The sequence below is a fragment of the Mercenaria mercenaria genome, chromosome 10 (assembly GCF_021730395.1).
Source record: "Mercenaria mercenaria strain notata chromosome 10, MADL_Memer_1, whole genome shotgun sequence".
NCBI lineage: Eukaryota > Metazoa > Mollusca > Bivalvia > Venerida > Veneridae > Mercenaria > Mercenaria mercenaria.
In genome coordinates, this window is record NC_069370.1 from 70,885,720 (window position 1) to 70,905,557 (window position 19,838).

Below are 19,838 nucleotides of genomic sequence, written 5' to 3' on the forward strand. Positions count from 1 at the left end.
ATTTCTCCTTTATTTATGTATATAGAGCATTTGGTCCGAATGATCAATTTACATAGATCATTACTATGCAGACGGTTAGGCAAAAAGATAAAATTTTGACATGCCATTTTAAATACATAAATACATACTAGAGGTGTACTGGTCAGGAACCCAGGTAATCCTTGCGTGTATCAGTGCTATACACTGGGCACGTTAAAGAACCAGGCTGTCTATTCGCAACGAGCTAGGCTAAGTTAGCCGAACAAGCCTGTATCTGATTTCTGATCTCTCTGTCTTGGGGGCTTTGTCTCACTCTGTCCCTCTGGTCAGATCGCTCTGTGTCTGTTATAGTATAGGATGAATTATGCGCCCTGTGTGGCTGCATTTGAACTATGTAAAGCGCCTTTGAACGTGAAATTGATCATGAAAAGGGCGCTATATAAATCTGGTGTAATAATAATATAATAATAATATGTGTATAGTTTTAATGGTCAACATAATTACTTCTCGAGAAGCAAGACATATGTGACTGAAGGTTCTAGGATGTCCTTGCTGGTATTAAAACCAATTACAACAATACTGTCTGTCTTTTATACTGAATGATTAGCATATGGAAAGAATATAATACTCGTAGTTATTACGAACGAAGCGAACGTATTTTTGTCGAATATTCTAAGATATTCTTTAATTGTAGCCTGATTATAACATTTATATTGCAGACTGACCTTGACGGAGAGGCAGTAGGATATGTTAAATGCTGCAATATTTATAGAGAGCGAAGCGAGCAAAATGTCCTATAAGATTTAAGAATATACTTCATGAAATTTATTTTACTTTAAAACTGAGATGAGACTGGTAGTATATATGAACTTTTATGTTGGAACCGGAAAACATAAGTATTTATTTACTTTTCTGACATCTTCGTCTCTGATTTTCTAATGGTCATCGCTTTTTGGTAAAGATATAATGAATATTTTGATTGCTCCAAGTCACCTGTGAAATAAATTACGACAGAATTACGGAGCGACAATCAGAGAGAGGCAAATATATCCGATCATTGTGGAACAAACTGGCACAAATGTTCTGGATGAAAACATACCTCATACTGAAAGAATGAGGAAAAATATGTATGTATACGACCATATCAGCTTACCCTTGTCTATTGGTTTTTTTATTATTTTATACGTCAGGTTAAAATTTCGTTTCTTGACATTATTTCATAAGAAATATATCTAACAAATTCCGTGAAGCATCAGTCTCAAGCAATTATTAATTGCGAAGCTCCGGTGCCTACGCTTCGATAAATTGCGCTATGAGGTATCTTTTATAAATTGACATCTTGTTACTGATCAAATCTGAATGAAACTGCACACATCAATACTTAATGAATGTCTAGGTTTCAATAACTCATGCTATCATTTTGATTATATTAAGACCCTTTTTATACTTGGATATTTTCGTGTGGCAGGTTTGCTCTTAACTGTGCGTCTGTTTGTTTGTCCGTCAGATTTCGTGCTTGGTTCATAATTCTGCCATTCATCAAGGGATTTTGAAATTGCTTGGCACAAATGCTTCTCATAATGAGATATGTCGTGCGCAAGAACCAGACCGCTAGCGTAGATGTCAAAGTCACACTTGGAGGTCAGGCTAAGAGCTTTGTCTCATGATTAGTCCACAACTCTTATCATTCATGAAGGGGTTTCGAAATCCCCAGGCTCATCTATTCTCCGTAATGAGACAAAATATCATGTACAGTTTTGTCTGGTATATGTTGTTTTTTTATGGATGTATATTCAAATAACTTGGCATAAATATTCACCATAAGAAGACAGTGTGCCATCTGCAATACCCAGACCATCTCTCAAGGGTCAGGGACACAGACACCCAAGTAAACTTTATTCTTTTGTTGTTTTTAACAGTTTGATTTTTTTTTTGTTTTGGGTTTAGCACCATTTTTCGACAGTATTTCAGTTATGTATCAGCGGGCGGTAAATCTATCCAGTGTTCCTGGATTCTGCACCAGCACTTACCTATTCTCCGCAAGTAACTGACAACTTTTCAACATGAAACAGAGTAGGAGTCCGAAATTTCTTTTGACATAATGTCTTTATCAAATTGACTTAAAAACATGAGCCTCGCCCGGGGATTGAACTCACGACCCTGCAATCCGAAGATCTATGTACTCCCTATTGATCTAAGCGGGCAGTCTGGTACGTGAAATTCTTTCCTTATATGTGATAAAAGAAAATACTTGAGATTTTATCAATTATCCGACCAATTAAAAATATATTTAAAGTAAGATGATTGTCAGTGACATATATTACAAACGCTGTTAAACGTAAACCGCGCGCAAACGACTAACACACACACTCACACGAAGCAAACACAAAGGCACAAAACAAACAAATAAAAGAACACAGTGGACAAACCAAGGCTTAAGTTAGAACTTTATTGTATATGTAGGTAAATATACCAATATTATGATTGAAATGCATTTTGTTGATACGTATTGAAGCTCTAGGCATTGACCAACATTGGTATCAATTTTCACAGGTTTGTTGTTTAAAACAATTTTCATTAGTCCCATATAAATATTATCTCCAAAAGTCATGCATTTTCATTTGGTAAGCTCTAAGTATAGCTGGATGGTATGATGTCCATCGTCCGTCGTCCACAATTTACATTATTGTCTTCTTCTCTGAAACTACAGCTCAGAATTACACTAAAACTGGTCTGAAGCATTTTAGCAAGATCCTTTTACAAGTTTTTTTCTAAGTGGGCACTTGGTCCTTTTCAGGGGTCGGTAAAGCTTAGAAAGAAAAATCTTAAAAAGACTTAGCATGAAATGGCAACTTTAGTTAAATACATATTGTCTATTTGGAGCTCCCTACTTCACTCAAATTATCCAAGTGGCAAGTCGCCCCGTTTTACCGACTATCAGATGACTTAAATACATGCTGATGGCATAATTTAAGATCCGCCTACAACATGATCTTGTGAAATGTTTGCTAGAAGTGTGAAAGCGGATCAACTTATCCATTATATCAGAGGCGACCGAATTCAGCCCATAGTGACTGTTATGTCTTTGACACACGATGTTTAATTATTTTTGTCTAAATTTATAAACAAATTGCTGACAAGGCGGTAAGGCTTTATATTTTCTTAACTCAATATCTTATCGCATTTTCTTTTGGTAATTTAACTGGTACAGTTTCATTTAATGCACAGTATTTTACTTGTATTTTTCAAAGCTTAATTAGACATTACAAAAGTTGACTTGTTACTGACACATTCGATTACGAAGATAATTTAACTGAAATTCAGGCATTTTTGACACCTGCATCTGGTATATGACTGTGTAGTTGGCTGTGCCTGTCCGACCACTTTAACACGTTTGTTCTTTTTGACGGCACGTACTGCTATTTCAACGCCAGAGTCAATCCCATTTGATAGAAAAAAAAGGACTGTCAAACGTGTTTATGCGCTTCCGTGAAAAACTTTTAGTGCAATTAGCACTGGGAGCTTCCTTTCTTTTCTTATCCTTTGCCTATTTGGGAATTTTGAAATCTTAGCTGAGAGAGAAGTGACTCTCCCTAAAATTTAAGCCTTACTCAAGCCCTGCTAAACCGTTTGATTGATCTTCCTCAAACTTGATCTGAAGCATCACTGTAATGTCCTCTCCAAAATTTGTTTAAATGGTGAATCCTGGCCCCTCTTAGGGGCCACTAGAGCTTAAAAAATAGGAAAACCATTAAATAACATCAAACGCTTTGCTCTTCCAGTTTGTTTAAATTGGGGCGCTTGGCCTCTTTTAAGGACCACTAGAGCTAACAATAGAAAACACATTTAAACAACTTCTTCTCATAAACCGCTTGATGGATCTTCATCAAACATAGTTTGAGGCATCACAGTAAGGACTCCCTCAGACTTTTTCAAATTGGGGCTCGTAACATCTTTTACAGCCGAAACTAGGGAAACATTAAAACAGATTCTGCTAATGAAACGCGAGATATATCTTCATACTGTAGCATCATTGTAGGGTCTCCTTTTTATTTTATTATCAAATTGGGCATGCAGCCCTATTTAGAGCCGCTGGAACTAAAAATAGAAATACTTTTAAACGACTCATGAAGTGCTTGATCTTGGTCCATAGTATTCTTATATAGTCCATTATTAAATGTCTTTTAATGGCGGCACTTTTCCCTTTAAGAGGATGCTTTAGCAAAAAATAGAAATATCTTTAAATTACTTTTTTCGACGTTAAATTAAATCTGGTCTGTAGAATCCTAGTTAGGACCTCTCATATGTGTTCAAATGGGGATACTAGTCCTGTTTTATGGTTTTATAGTAAGCGGAATTGTTACCATACATGATTGAGTGTGTCATACATTTATTCAAGGTTAGATAGTCAGCTTCAGTTGAGCGATTTGGAGCCACGGTGGTACTGTTGTTACTAACATTAGAAAGCATTCTCCAATTATGCATAAATTTCCAGACAGTTTCAAATTTCATACCATGATATATGATTATGATTGATGGACATTTTTGGTATGTTTCACAACTTAATCCAAAGAAGATGTTGTTTGAGCTTACATTGTCTGTGAAAAATGTCCCTGGGAGGGGGATGTTGGGAACTCTGTTACAATGTCTTGTTTCAAAAGAAATCTCTAGTTCCTTACAGACGTTCCTTTCGTAACCCTCTCCAGTAAATGTTCACGCCATGTTGATTAAAAATATGGCCGCTTTTTAATTAATTATAGATAGAGGAAACTTTGGAAACTTCGTCTGAAACCACTTGCCTGATTTAAATATAATTAATTTTGTTGAAAAATATAACCACTAAATTGATTTTGAGGTTAGTTGCTCAAAGGTCAAAGTTACAGTGATCTAAAGCTGAAAATCAGTTTCCGATCAATAACTGAAGAACGTTTGGCATATAGTCAACGAACTTCATTTGATAAGTGATTGTGGCCATTAGATAACCCCCTATTGTTTTAGGTGTTAGTGGGTCAAATGTCAATTTCACGGAGACATTGTGATGAAAGGTTGTTTTCGATTGATTACTGACGAATGCTTTGGCCTAAAGTCGCCAAACTTCTTAGGAGGATTGCCTCTTGTCAGTAGATGACCAAATTGTTTTGGAATCAGCAAGTCAAAGTCAAGGTCACATTGACATTGATACTGAAAACTTCCATTCAATAACCAAAAAGCACTTTGCTCTACAATCCGGAAGCTTCAAAGGATGATTGCCTTTGGCCAGTAAATGACCCTTATTGTTTTTGAGGTCAGTAGGTCAAACGGCAAGGTCAAGTGATATCTGGACATAAATTGGGGCGGGCCATCAAGGGTGAAATTTATGTTTTACGAACAGTTTGTGTTTATTTTATTTTTGTTTTGAATGATCTATTATCACATCTTTGCAATAAAACATGTTCTTGATTATTTCACTGACTAAGCTAACGAATGTTTTCGCAACTTTTGGCCATTTTAGCAATCTTAAAGCTACAATTACAGTGTCTGTATAGGAATCCTGGAACAATATTGTTTCAGTTATGCATCCTACCAATTAGCCTGGAGAGCCTATTAAAGGCCAAGGTTGCCATGATCTTGTTTCACCTTCTCAACACCTCTTTTATTTATTTTATTAAGAATTAGACTGAGTTGCTTCTCTTTTTTGGTCAACTCTTAAAACTTCACTGTTTTAATAGTGTACCCTGAAATAAGGCAATTAGAAGGGAAGAGGAATGATATTATAGTACAGGGATCGTCATCTACAGATCAAGCAGCATTTAATGTCGGTGATGAATTGGAACTCACTTGCACAGCTACTATTGGAAGCTTACCAGCAACTACAGTCAGATGGCGAAAGACTTCTGAAATGGGACAAACAGACGAATTTACAGGGTATCAGCCACAAACAGGGTCATTTGATGAGGGCACTGCAATAAGTGACAATCAGTGTGGTTATACCCGAGTAGCAACTATTAGATACAACACTACAAAGGCTGATGCAAACAGGGCTAACAACCTAGCATTTGAGTGCTATGTTGCTGTTAGTGGCAATCCATACGGAACAACTTATACAACAAAAAAGAATCCTCGGTTTTATGCTGATGTCAGTAAGTACTTTATATTTCTTACACTACCCAAGCACTGAGAAAAGTTGAGCGTCCTGTCTTACGGACAGCTCTTGGTCGACATAGAAATTAGTCAAAGGCACTGGCCTCCAGATCGTACGACAACAAAAAAAGATTTTTTGTTAGATATCTGGAAATTAATGCTATAGTTCTTAAGAATGCTTTGAAACTGAATTACTGACACACTATATGTTACGGAAACACATGAGAATTAGTTGTTTTTACTAATTTTTACGAAGAAAATCGAAAAGCGTTTGTAACGCTCCACTCGCGGTAAACTGCCTCGATTATAAATATGTATATTTAACGCGCATTTAACACTAAATCCTCCATAGCGCTATTGGTAACGACAGTGGAAAACTTCTTTATTGCCGCAGCGGTCCGGGTTCGATTCCCGACGCGGTCATAGTTTTTTTCTTGATTTGGCATTTTTAAAATAGTTTAGAAACATAAGCTAATATTCTGATGTTCATAATATTACCAAACTTCAATATGAAAGAAAAATATTTTTAGCCAAAATCTGGAGGTCGGTGCCTTTAAGTTTCGCATACCATTCCATATTTTGTCTGATCTGTTTGATTTATGGCTTTAAAACTTTCAACACTTGCTTACCAGCATGATCACACATTACCATGTAGTGCAATATTTATCAAAATCCACAAATACAGGTACATTATTTATCATTTTTACTTCTTTTGTCTGAAAATCTCTGGTACTATTTTGACCTCATACTTCCATCAATTCTTCGAATAGTCAAGCATGCTGTCAACAGACAACTCTTGTTATATACATAATGTATTGGAAACTTTAAAAATGTTCTTGTTAGAAACAGCAGGTGCTATTTTAAAATAATCTTACACAAAATGTTTCTTAGATATTTCATATTATTTGGCATATGATATCAGGGTTTGACTCTACCGTAATTGTTCAAAGTATTGCCCTAGGTTGAAAAATGGCCATGCCCATGTTTGTGACATGTATAAAATATATAGGCTAATATGAATGAAACTTTGAATATCTTCTTCTCTGAATCCATAACAGCTAGAACCTTGATATTTACATAAACCTAACTCTCTAATTGCACCATTACATTATACAACCAAGATTGAAGCCTTTTACACGGGTGAGCATTTAGGATAAATTATATATCAGATCATCATGTTCTAGTGCTGTAGAGAAAATTAGTTGCTTTCGAGTAGGGGACTTTGTATAATGCATGGCAGTACTGCATTCACTTATATTTAGCTCACCTTAGCACAAAGTGCTCATGGTGAGCTATTGTGATCGCGCTGTGTCCGTCGTCCGTCCGTTCGTCCGTCAAGTCGTCCGTTCGTCGTCAACAAATGTGTTTAAACGACATCTCCTGCAAAACCACTGAATGGATTTTGATGAAACTTGGCCATAATGTTCCTTGGGTAATTCTCTACCAAAGTTGTTCAAACAGTTTCGCTTGGTTGCACATATAGGGACTGCCAGAGCTAAAAATAGAAAAAAGGTTCAAACGATATCTCCTCCTAAACCGATGGTCTGATTTTTTTTTGTTTGTTTTTTTTTCGAAATATATAGACCCTAGGCAAACCGGCTTTAATATTCCTTAATCAATACTCCTTAAATGCACAGGATATACTTGACGATAAAATTCTACAAATGACATCTACGGAGTAAAATATTGAAAGGAGGTTCGATTAAAAAGCAGAATTATCAGTTCATCAAGGATACCCTTTAAGCTGTAGTTGTCACATTGTGTTAAATGCGCGTTAAATAGACAGATTTTATCGTAAAAATTAGTTAAAACATCTAATTCTCACGTGTTTCCGTGACATTATAGTCTGTCAGTATACGTAGCATATACACCATTAATTTCCATATATCTAAAAAAAAATATAATGCCGTGCCATGAGAAAACCAACATAGTGGGTTTGCGACCAGCATGGATCGAGACCAGCCTGCTCATCCGTGCAGTCTGGTCAGGATCCATGCTGTTCGCTTCAAAGCCTATTGAAATTAGAGAAACTGTTAGCGAACAGCATGGATCCTAAGCAGACTGCACGGATGCGCAGGCTGGTCTCGATTCATGCTGGTCGAAAACCCACACTATGTTGGTTTTCTCATGGCACGGCTCAATTATATATTTTTTTTTGTTCTTGTCGGACGATCTGGAGGCTAGTGCCTTTTTTAAGTATTCGTTTAAAAATTGCGTTATTTCTTAAATTTATTTTAGCCCCAAGATTGCATATAGTTACATTAAAAATAAAATAATTTAATTGTGTCAAATGTTTAGTCACTCATTAAATTTCATTGTGTATTACAATATTGCCTGGGGATAAGAAATATCCGGTCAGTGTTTTTTCAAGCTGGGTCATAAAAATATGTTAACCCACTTACTACAAGTGACAGGTACTTTTTATGGTTTTATGCTTTTTGCATTGTAATATACATATCACTTTCCTTCTTCTGTCCAAAGAGCTATAAAAATATATTTTATACTTCTTTGTTCTGTCTTTATATCGTCTTTTTTCTTTCTCTCGGGGATTTAGCTTTCATGATTTTTGCACTCATGTCATAAATCTTATGACAGACGGAGGAATCAGTACAAACTATTACCCAGCCTTAGAATTAACAGTAATAAGTTATCGTAATGGACATGTTAATAGAGTTGCATATACTGAGTGAATATCGAACAGTAAAGATCCTGGCCCAAATTTCACGAAAATACTTAGACGTAACGTCAAAACTTGCGACCCATGCTAAAATTCTTTGAAGTGATATAAATAAATGTAAAGTTTTTAATGACTATTCATCCTATTTTCTTGAAAAAAGTTTCAAAATATACAGCAATAATTAGGCTGTAGTAAAGTATTAACAAAGTTATCGTTTAATCACAGTTATTAAAAAAAAAAACACCAATTGCGTGAAATAATTTACAAAAAAGTGTATGTAATTTGTAACAAATTTTTTAAACAAACAGTACCTTTAGGGAAATTATTCTTTTTTTACGTGACTGAAATTGCGGGAAATTTTGCATGCTTTGTCATTGAACGTGATAACGTTTGTGAGTAATTTTTATGGTTGTGAATACGTTAAAAAACAAGATGGATATGTTTTCCGCGGCCGTTGATGAGTTATGTAATTTTCACTTAAAATAATACAAAATTTAGACATGTTGAGCTATAAAATGCTGAGAAAAATTCATTATCTGATAAAATCTAACCATTGTCAGATTATTTTACTTCGCTGTTTTCACAGTATCTGTATAAGCAAAGCTAAGTTAAAAATTAGCCTTTTCTTTGTTTGTAGTTACAGGAATACAAGTTCTTAAAATTGTCACGTTTTCAATTATTAAACATATAAAAAATTAACCATGTTTTGTAAACTGCGATAACAAAAAAAACTTTTTTTTTTTTTTTTTTTTTGATTTTAATAAGTTTGATCAATTTCGCTTACTTTTCTCTGTAAAATGACAGTCTAATTCTGAAAATGCTTTTAAAGATGATACTTTTATTTACAGATGAATGAGTTCTTAAAATTGTCACACTTTGAAAAAAAACTAACGTCAAAAGAAAATAACGTCAAGATGCGTTTTATTCTGTCTTCTTTTTTATTCAATAACGGCAAAATACAATGAATATACCTATAATGATAGATAGGTCTGTCATTTGTTTAAAAAGTGGATTTTCAAAGAGAACCATAAAAATTGATATGTATATTTCAGCTATCCGAAAACAGGATCTCTGTCATACAATATGATAATGAAAAAAAATCAAAAACAAAAAAACGCGCACTAATTCATGATAGTTTAATAATGTGTGTTGTTAAAGAAATTGATTGCAAACACTCTAATTCGTTACCGGTTTATTTACACGAAACCATTGTTGACATTGTGGGTGACATCTCACAGTTATAAAGAAACACAAACTTACGAGACAGAAAAATGTTCTTTTAACATTCAGATGTTATAAAAGGTAATATATGTACTGTTAAAATGTTTTTATTACATTTAAATGTACGGTTTAATATAAGTATGCATTGTTTTTATAATATAACATGAAACAAAAATATGCCTGAAATGAAATAATAGCATTTAGACGTCCCGTTCTTATCATATGTAAGCTACTGATTTTTCATGATTTTGACGTCGTTTTTATGTTACGCTAATGAGTTGCAACTTTTGACGTTACGTCTTAAGGTATCATTATTTTTACTGGGGTAGGGGAAGCGCAATGGTAAATAGATCGAATTCTTAAATGGTGACCCCCACCCCTCTACATTTTTCTCCTTTTTTATTTGTGGAATCGATAGTGAATGAAATCATGTACGCTTTTTCAAAATTGTTAAAAAACAATCGGGCAGTTTCAATAACTATAAGCGTCTTTACGCAAAATTTTGGGTGAAACTCGACGTCAGTGTTTTGCGTTCAAAATCGTTTGCCTCCAATATGACGTCTAATTAAACTTGACAAATTATATATCATCGGAGAGATAATTTTAACAACCAATTTTTGCCGTATTTTTGTTGTATATAGAAACGCTACTTAGAAAAACATTGTTATATCTTTATTGCTGGATTTTATTATACATAAAAGAAACGCTATTTAGACAACACAAGGGGAATTATGCATTTTTAATAAATAAAATCCTTCTGTCCATATTCCTTTTTTATCTATTAAAAATGCAACTGAACGCTTCTTTAATTTCTAACAAAATCCAGCAATTATCACTTTTTCTGGTTTTATTTTGTTACTTTTGATAAAAAATCATAATCATTGAATAAACAAACTTGTGATTTCTCTTATTAAGTTTTAAATAATTATTTTATTGTTAAGGAGTGAGAATTGCTTTGCTATAAGAGTTATAATATAATTGGCCAGGGCATTACTCAACATGACTGAACAATCAAAATTAGTATATTATCAATTCAAATAATTTTGTGTACATTCTGAAAAAAAAGAACCCAAAAAACAGCATTTCAATCAATAAAATGCAAACACAGGAAATAACCAATTTATCTGTAGGCAATAAAATTTATGATTCTCTGACAATAATTAGGCTACATGTCAAGTCTACAGGGGTTTTATGGACCCTTATCAGACTGGACCAGACAGGATCTTGTATATTGGGGATTAAAAAGTCTGGTATTTAGGGGGGGGGGGGGGGTCACTTATATAGGAGATTTTCTTTGCCTTTAAGTACATCATTTTGCGCCCTGCTGAAAAAAAGACGTTTGTGGTCATATTTGAAGATTTTACAGCTGCAAAATGGAGTAAAACAGAGAACTGAAAAAATACCAGTCAATCGGAAATATCGTCAACTTTAGTTTGTGAAAATGTCATAATGGTCCGTTGAAAATCGATTTAAAATAACAGACTAAGCTGAGCAATTACTTATTGTTTGTACATGTATGGTCCTGAAAGTAAATGTTTGTTTTAGATGTATAATATGTAACGCTTTTTAAATATGTTAGATACCATATTCATATTACTAAATATTACTTTTATTTGACAATAAATAAAGTATTATATACATATTCGACTTGTTCCGCATTTCACTTTAATATTAATTTAAACTTCATTCAAGTACATCGTTTAGTAAACCGTTCGCCTGTAAATGCATAAGATAAAAAATTATATGACCAAAGCTAGTAGTTATCGATTCACCCCACCCCCGTGTTACTACAACAACAACACTTAGTACGGAAATCGACAAATTGGATTATTTGTTCTTAGGTAAAGCTCTCCCGCTTTATCGGTTTTAAAGATGTTACTAAAAGTTGGTAATGCAAAAGATCTGTAGTATGTATGCATTTTTAGGTCACTATAAAATTCTTAAAACTTTCAGATTAATAATCAAATTCTACATAATATGAATTTTTATTATTACCAACCTTGTTTTGATATAATACTTTGAAAAAATAATATGCATCACAACCGCTTACATAGACTTACAAAGTCTGTAGAGATCAAATAATCTGTAATAGTATTAATTTCTTCATACTGACACTGATATTTTCGCAGAAAAACATTTTCTCTCTAGACAGAGGCAAGAGATGTTGTAATTTTTTTCAAAAGTGCCATCTAGAAAAAAGCGTTATTTTGTCAGATTACCGGTACCCATTTTCTAAATATAAAAGATTGTAATTATTAACTTCATTAATGCTTTTCCGAGATTCCAGTTTTGATCGAATGAATGAATGTGCGTGCCGCCTTATTCATTCTTAAAGAAGCTAGCCTCGGCTACCTAGCTTCTACGAAATAAAACTTCTATCAGGAGTTGTTTTTGTCCTTGCAACTTTAATCTCGTTTAACCCCAATGGTATTTATCAAATGATTTTTGCACGATATTTTTTTTTTATTTCAAACACTTGCAACATGAACTTTTGGTGACTGACATCCTTGTAGACTATATAAAGAATGAATGAAATAATAGTTAAATGATGAGTTGTGAAAAAAATGATCAATGGAATGAATGAATGAATGAATGAATGAATTATTTAACGGCTATTCTGAATTTCCTTTTTTTTTATATTAAGATTACAAAATTAAACTGACCTTTTTGACGCTTCTGAATTTGTTAAAGCAATAAAAAGCAACCCGTGTTTCCGATTAATTTAAATATAATTCATGGTCTGGTTTGCCACAAAAAAAATCAGTTTATTAAAATTAAAACATATTAAATCAAATAAGTACTTACTCGTGACTTCCTTTCCCTCTGAAATATGCAATATACAGATTATCGCGTGCGGTCACTTGAGCCAGATGTTATCGCCTCGGGGCATGAACACGCGAAGCGTGTTCTCCACTGATTGGACGGAAGAAATCATACCTAATATCTATGCATTAAAGATCCCACTTAATTTGCGCTAATTTGTGTTAATTGGCATTCATCGAGTTTCTGATATTGTCAATTTGCAGGTAGAAAAATGTTAGAAATTGTCAGACTGGATTACCAGGCTTAGGGTACATGGGCTATCTATCTGATTTAGTTAATATGCATACAATTATTATCAATTAATTGCAGTAAAACTGTACGGCAGAAATTATATGTACAGTTTATTTTCGTGGAGATGGGTAAATCAGTGTAAATGCTTATATCATTTGATTTAATGAAAGGCACTCATTAATCTTTGCCAATATTTTTCGAGCGTTTTCGTTAATTTTAAGCAATATTTGTATTTTTTACAGTTAATCAGTGTCACGCCATCCACGTTACCACGGTTATCATTTCTTTAAAGTAAAGTAATGTGATGTTATCGCTACCTGTTTTATCTTTATGAATTTTAATTATTTTCTCTTAAAGTATTTATTTTCTAGTACGCTTGTGACAGGTAATGTGTCTTTTTGTCTAGAATATTTTAAATAATCGACTTTTTTTTTTACAACGGGTGAATATGATAACTTTTAATAAATGGACCATAAATATCACGGTGCGTTTGACAAATAAGCGGAAAGTTTGCAAATAAAATTTAGGGGAAAAGGTATGGCCAAAACTCGAACCCACTACCCTGATATTGGCAGCTAAACGCTTTGCCGCTCAGCTACCTGCACATGCGACAGTATAATATCAACTAAGAATTATATATGTAATATTTTTATCGCTATTTATGTTTGGACATTGAAAATGAATTTACGGAAATATACGAAGTATTCACATGTGCTAGGTCAATACTAAAGGACACTACATCCACGAGAAATAAAATAGTCTTGGAACAGTGTATACTACGGTGGAATAGAAGGGGCAGAGGAAACATTTTATTTATCACGTGCGCACGTGTTAGCACCACATTCGCACATGTTAGATACTACGTGCGAATGTGTTGATTAACACATGCGCATGTAATAACTATCTTAGCTAACACGTTCGCAAGTGATAACTATCACGTTCGCAGTTGTAAGCTGACACATGCGAACGTGAAAAATTACCAACGAAACTAATCGAGATATCAGCCTTTTTTCAAAAACAAGAAACACTTACTTCGTAAATTACAGCTAACTATAAATAACACTTCCTTATGAAAGACATCCATTTAGAAAAATTGCAGATCTTTCACGCTTTTTCATTGATCAGCTAACACGTGCGCACGTGTTAGTTATCACATGCGCACATGGTAGTATAACGTGCGAACGTGATAGCTGTCACTTGCGCACGTGATAGTTATCACCCGCGCACGTGTGAATTACCACATACGCACGTGGTAGCTAACACGTGCGCACAGAAAAAATAAAATATTTCCTATGTCCTCGCTATGCCACCATACTATATATAGAACATCTGCAGAATTACTTCGAAACAAAAGTCAACGGATATGAAAATATTTTTCGCTTAATAATTTATAATTAAGTAACAGCTGAAAGTGAACATTGAACAAAAAGGTATAAAATACATATTTTATAGCTCTTTGAATTATATTAAACTGAATGGCTTCGGTTAATTGTGTGCTTTCTTTATTACCAAAATGCTATGTTATCTACATGTTGGTTCGACCTACTCGGAGTGGGTCTCCGTGGCCGAGTGGTTTAGATCGATGACTTCAAACCAGTTGCCCATCACCGATGCGGGTTCAAGCCTCACTCAGAGTGTTGAATTCTCCATGTGAGGAAGACATTAAGCAGGTGCTCGCTCGTGATGAAATAATGCACGTTAGGGCACCTGGGGTATTCCTCCACCAAGAAAACTGGAAAGTCGCTAAAGGACCTATAAGTGTGTCAGCGCAACGTTAATCCCAACAAAAAAACACACAAAAAATCCCCGACTTACTCGGTCGGTAGCAGACGATACTGTATTAAATCGAATGAAAGGCGTTTGTTCGAATCTTTGGACGCAGACACATTATATCGGTTATTTTGCGTCTGTAAAAATATTCGATTTCATAAGTAAAGTATCAATACATGTCTTATATACATTTTCAGTACAAAATATAAATGGATTAGTTCCTCTTTTTTTCTATAAATATTTGCATTGTATGCACAAGCGTTGGAAATGTGCAGAAAAAGAGTTGATTTATGCTTGCATTTGATTTTTACAATGGCGATATCGCGATCCACGGATGTATTTATCACTACAAATAAATAGGGATGAATTGATTAATCTTTTTCTTTTCTCAATCGGCTATTTAGATTAAATGTTAAAATAAATCGGGAACGCGCTAGATGAAATGATGGATTCATTCATGTTTGATTTTATACCTGTTTTGGTCCGTGAATGCTTTTTTTCAGTTCATGTCATATTAGTATTAAACATTTCTTTCTTTCAATATTGGCATTCATTCTATATACACGTACAAATTCGAAAACATGCAAAAAGTTTGACCTTTGAAATGGCCGGAGAATATAATTTTCACTACACATATTGATTGCATCCCGTACTTTTGAAATATATAAATTATTTAAATCCCGTATTTCCGGCATATACGGGAAATATACGGAGTTGTATACCAAGCATATACGGACATATACGTCCGTATTTTCGAAATATACAAATTATTTAAATCCCGTATTTCCTACATATACGGGAAATATACGGAGTTGTATACGAAGAATATACGGGAAATTTAATCTCTGTATTTTCGAAATATACAAACTATACATATCCCGTATATCCAGAATATACGGGAAATATACGGAGTTGTATTCACAAAGAATATACGGGAAATATAAGTCCTGTATTTCCAAAATATACAAATTATTTAAATCCCGTATTTCTGGCATATACGGGAATAATACGGAGTTGTATACCAAGCATATACTGGACATATACGTCCCGTATTTTCGAAATATACAAATTATTTAAATCCCGTATTTCCGGCATATACGGGAAATATACGGAGTTGTATACGAAGAATATACGGGAAATTTAATCCCTGTATTTTCGAAATATACAAACTATACATATTCCGTATATCCAGAATATACGGGAAATATACGGGGTTGTATATGAAACATATACGGGAAATATACGTCCCGTATTTTCGTAATATACGGATTTATGTATTCCCGTACACCAGACATATACGGGAATATACGGTGTTGTATACGATCAGAATAACCCTTTTTAGAATTTCCCGTATTTCAATAATATACGGGGTATCGTATACTAAGAATTCCGTATTTCATAGTATACGGAACTCTGTATTTTATAAGTATACGGACTTTTAAATATACAAGCCCCGTACACGCCCGTATTTTAGTTTTCCCGTATTTCTTCCCGTATACGGGTAATATACGGGATCCCGTACACTCCCGTATATTAACTCTTTTTTCGCAGTGTGGCTGTCAGAGGGCGTGGTTACTCTTCCGAATATGTATATAGTGGAAACATTAAAAATCTTCTTGTGTGAAACCGCTGGCCCGATTTAAAATAATTTTACACAAATGGTCCTTGTGTGACCCTTTATCAAAATTGTTCAAATTATTCCGATTCGTCAAAAACATGGCTGCCAGGGGGCGTTGTCATTGTTCCCTATATATATATAGTAGAAACTTAGAACATCTTGTTATATAAAACTGTTCGCACAATTTTAAATAATTTCACACAAATGTTCCTAGTGTGACCTTCTACAAATACCGTTCAATTTTTTTTTGATTCGTTAAAAAACATGGCCGCCGGAGGGTGTGTTCACTTTTCATCAACAATTTCTTTAAACAAAATCTACTGAGATTCTCCTCCAAAACCACTGAATGGATTTTGATGAAACTTTACATAAATGATCTCAGGGTAGCCCTCTTTCAAAGTTGTTCAAATGGTTCCAGTTCATTGAACACATGGGTATTTTTGGTTAGAAATATGTTTTCAGCTATCAGACATAAAAAATCTTTTTCTCTAGAGATTTGATATTTGGCATGTGATATAAGGATGTGCTCTCTACCATAATTGTCCAAATTATTGCACTAAGGTCAAAAATGGCCATGCCCCTGTGTGTGACATGAACTTACTTTAGGCTTATATATAAGAAACTTTGAAAATCTTCTTCTCTGAACCAATAATATCTAGAGCCTTGATATTTGGCATGTAATATCAGAGTTGTTCTGTCTACCACAATTATTCAAATTATTGCCCTAAGTTCAAAAATGTGTGTGACATGTATATAACATAGGCTGACATAGAAGAAACCTAACTTTGTACTATTACGTTACACAAACACACTTGAAGCCTTGTACACAGGTGAGCGCTTTAAGGTCAATGACATTCTTGTTCACAAGTTGACGTGGTTTCATTTATTAAGACATTTGAAACTTTTTTATGAAAAGATTGATTGCAATTGTTGAATTATGATAGTATGTCTATAGGCTGATTTTTATACCATTATTTTATTAATTTTCAGTTAGTGGCATAGATTTTTCCTTCCGTAACAAAGAAGTTTTGTTAGGGAGTACAGGAAATCAAACATTGACATGTCAAGTTAATGAAGATGGTGTTAACCTCATCTATAACATTATGATGTTTAGAGAAACAAATTCAGGATCAGGTATGATGGAACGTTTTGCAGAGATTAATGCAATTAGATCAAAAAACCCTATATTGACTCAGCAAATACCAGGTTTTGTTGTTGGAGGGGAATTGGATCAGGATAACCCTAGAAATACCAAACTTGAAGTGTACATGGATGTTGAAAAGTTGACTTGCAGTGATGCAAGGGAATACCAATGTCAGTTGACATATTCACAAAGAAGTACTAGGTTTTCAATAACAGTAGAAAGCAATGCCACTTTTTCAGGTTATGGTAAGTTATCAAACAGCATTGTAGTTTGATTAATTTTTAATAATATATATGTTTGCGTATGTGATTGTATATAAAATAAAATGAAAACTACATGATAACGGTTCAACACTAACTGTTTTGCGGCATGCTCAAATATCTCAAATCTTTAGCTTGTCTGATTTTTGAAAAAAAGTCTACGAGGTTGCCATTTGATCGTCACTTTAATAGATATTTTATTCAGGTCCACTTTTTCTGAGAAACTATAAGAGCTATGGTTTTTAAAAATTGCACACTTGTTTATCACAGGCTTGGCTTTGTAAAAAAGCTATTATGTGGCCCGTTGTCAATTTAATTTTGTGAAAATAGTTACTTTAACATGTTTTAAACTTTTACAAAGTTCGTTCAGATGTAATTTAATTGTTTTAGGATTTGCTTGATTTTACCAGAAATTTTTATCAACGTTCATCGATAATGGCTATATACCATTAAAAGAAATTGTTCTTTGTTTCATATAAAATTCAGCTACTTCAGATCAATTTTGATACAGTTTCTAGATTTTCACTCCGTCGTAGACCTAATTTCTACAAGATATTTATACATTTGCTTCAAGAAAACGAAAAAAAAAACGAAAAAGAAAAAGGGGCGTTGAATTGTATGCAGTGAAATGCATGTCAGCTGAAGTCAGATTCCCTCATATTGCCGCATTTCAGATATCGGTCCGCAGAATAAACAGCCTACTTTCCTACTTTCGTTTTCAAGTAAACAACTCGAAAATGTGCGAATATAAGCATGAAATTTAAGTTATATTTCCGGATCATAAATATCCGCGAATATAGCGAAAATAAAAACCATGAATATATTTACCCCTATACAGTATAAGCGAATATCAAAAGTAGGTGCATAAAAGTGCCACTTAAATTACTATAAGCGTATGTATAAGCTTCTTTTCCAGATTTTGTAGTATTTCCATTAGTTTTTGAGATAGTTACTTGCATGCAAAACTTTAAACTACCTTTACTTTGTCATTGATAATTCATCCGCATTACTCATGAATGGAATGTAGCCTGAAATTTAGATGTTGTTTGGAATCAAATAAACACTTCCTGATTTCAGAAAGTTAGTATTAACTTTGGAAGCGGGTAAAACCCGTCCAATTCCATTCATGTTATTCTCGCCATTTTTTTTTCAACCAGCAAAGTGGATTGAGTCTGGCTTGATAGTGAAAACACTTGCGCATGCCGGGAATCTCGCTCTTTTAACCTGTCCTTGCAGATTTTGTCTTTTCATTGCCAAGCCGGATTCAGTCCACTTCCGTTGGTTGAAAAAGTGGCGTGAGAGCTACCTCGTCCTTTTTTTAATATCATCGGCAAATTCTGGAGATTTTAAAAAAGCATTTAAATATAAAGCTGTGGGTTATTTGGTAACTATAAATGTAAAGAATTTTAAATATGAGAAATAACGGTCAAATCACGACACGGCGGCAATATGTCCCGCCACAGGGTACCTGTGGCAACAAAGTGAATTTTGCAGCAGTTCAATTATACTTCTGTTTGTTTTCATTTCACTACTGTTCAAAGCTAGAAATATTTAACTTAGAAGAAAAAAATCTTTTACTGGATCTTGCAATAAAATATTTTTGGTTGCGGCGTTGTTTTTCTTTTTTTTTTTTGGTCGGACGTAGGAGTTGAAACAAACAGTATTTTATTTTAGGCCCTAGGTAGTGTGTTCTGACAAGGAAATATGTTATTCTATATATATGATAGGTGTAGGTGTATGGTTTGAAGCGTTATAACTAATTTAATGTTTATAGATACTGCTTTTTAAAAACACGCAATCTGCACAAATTTGAAATAAAAATAAAATATTACCAAAAAAGTTATTGCTTAATGAACAATTATAACAAATTATCATTAAGCCTACTTTTCCGTCAGCTGTCCATCCACAATTCTGGATTCTGCAGTTACTCGAAAAGTATTCAAGCTAAATTCATAAATCTTAGTATGTGTATAGAAGGCAGTATGTAGATCATGC

The 19,838-nt window shown here is 33.9% G+C and overlaps 1 protein-coding gene across 1 annotated transcript in view; it reads left to right on the plus strand.

The window, feature by feature from the left end:
- LOC123561326 (uncharacterized) overlaps positions 1 to 19,838 on the plus strand; it is a 73,585-nt gene that overhangs the window by 31,160 nt on the left and 22,587 nt on the right. Inside the window, exons 3-4 of the mRNA XM_053553310.1 lie at positions 5,688 to 6,098; positions 17,430 to 17,828. Coding sequence (XP_053409285.1) covers positions 5,688 to 6,098; positions 17,430 to 17,828 — 810 coding nt within the window. The remainder of the gene's footprint in view (positions 1 to 5,687; positions 6,099 to 17,429; positions 17,829 to 19,838) is intronic.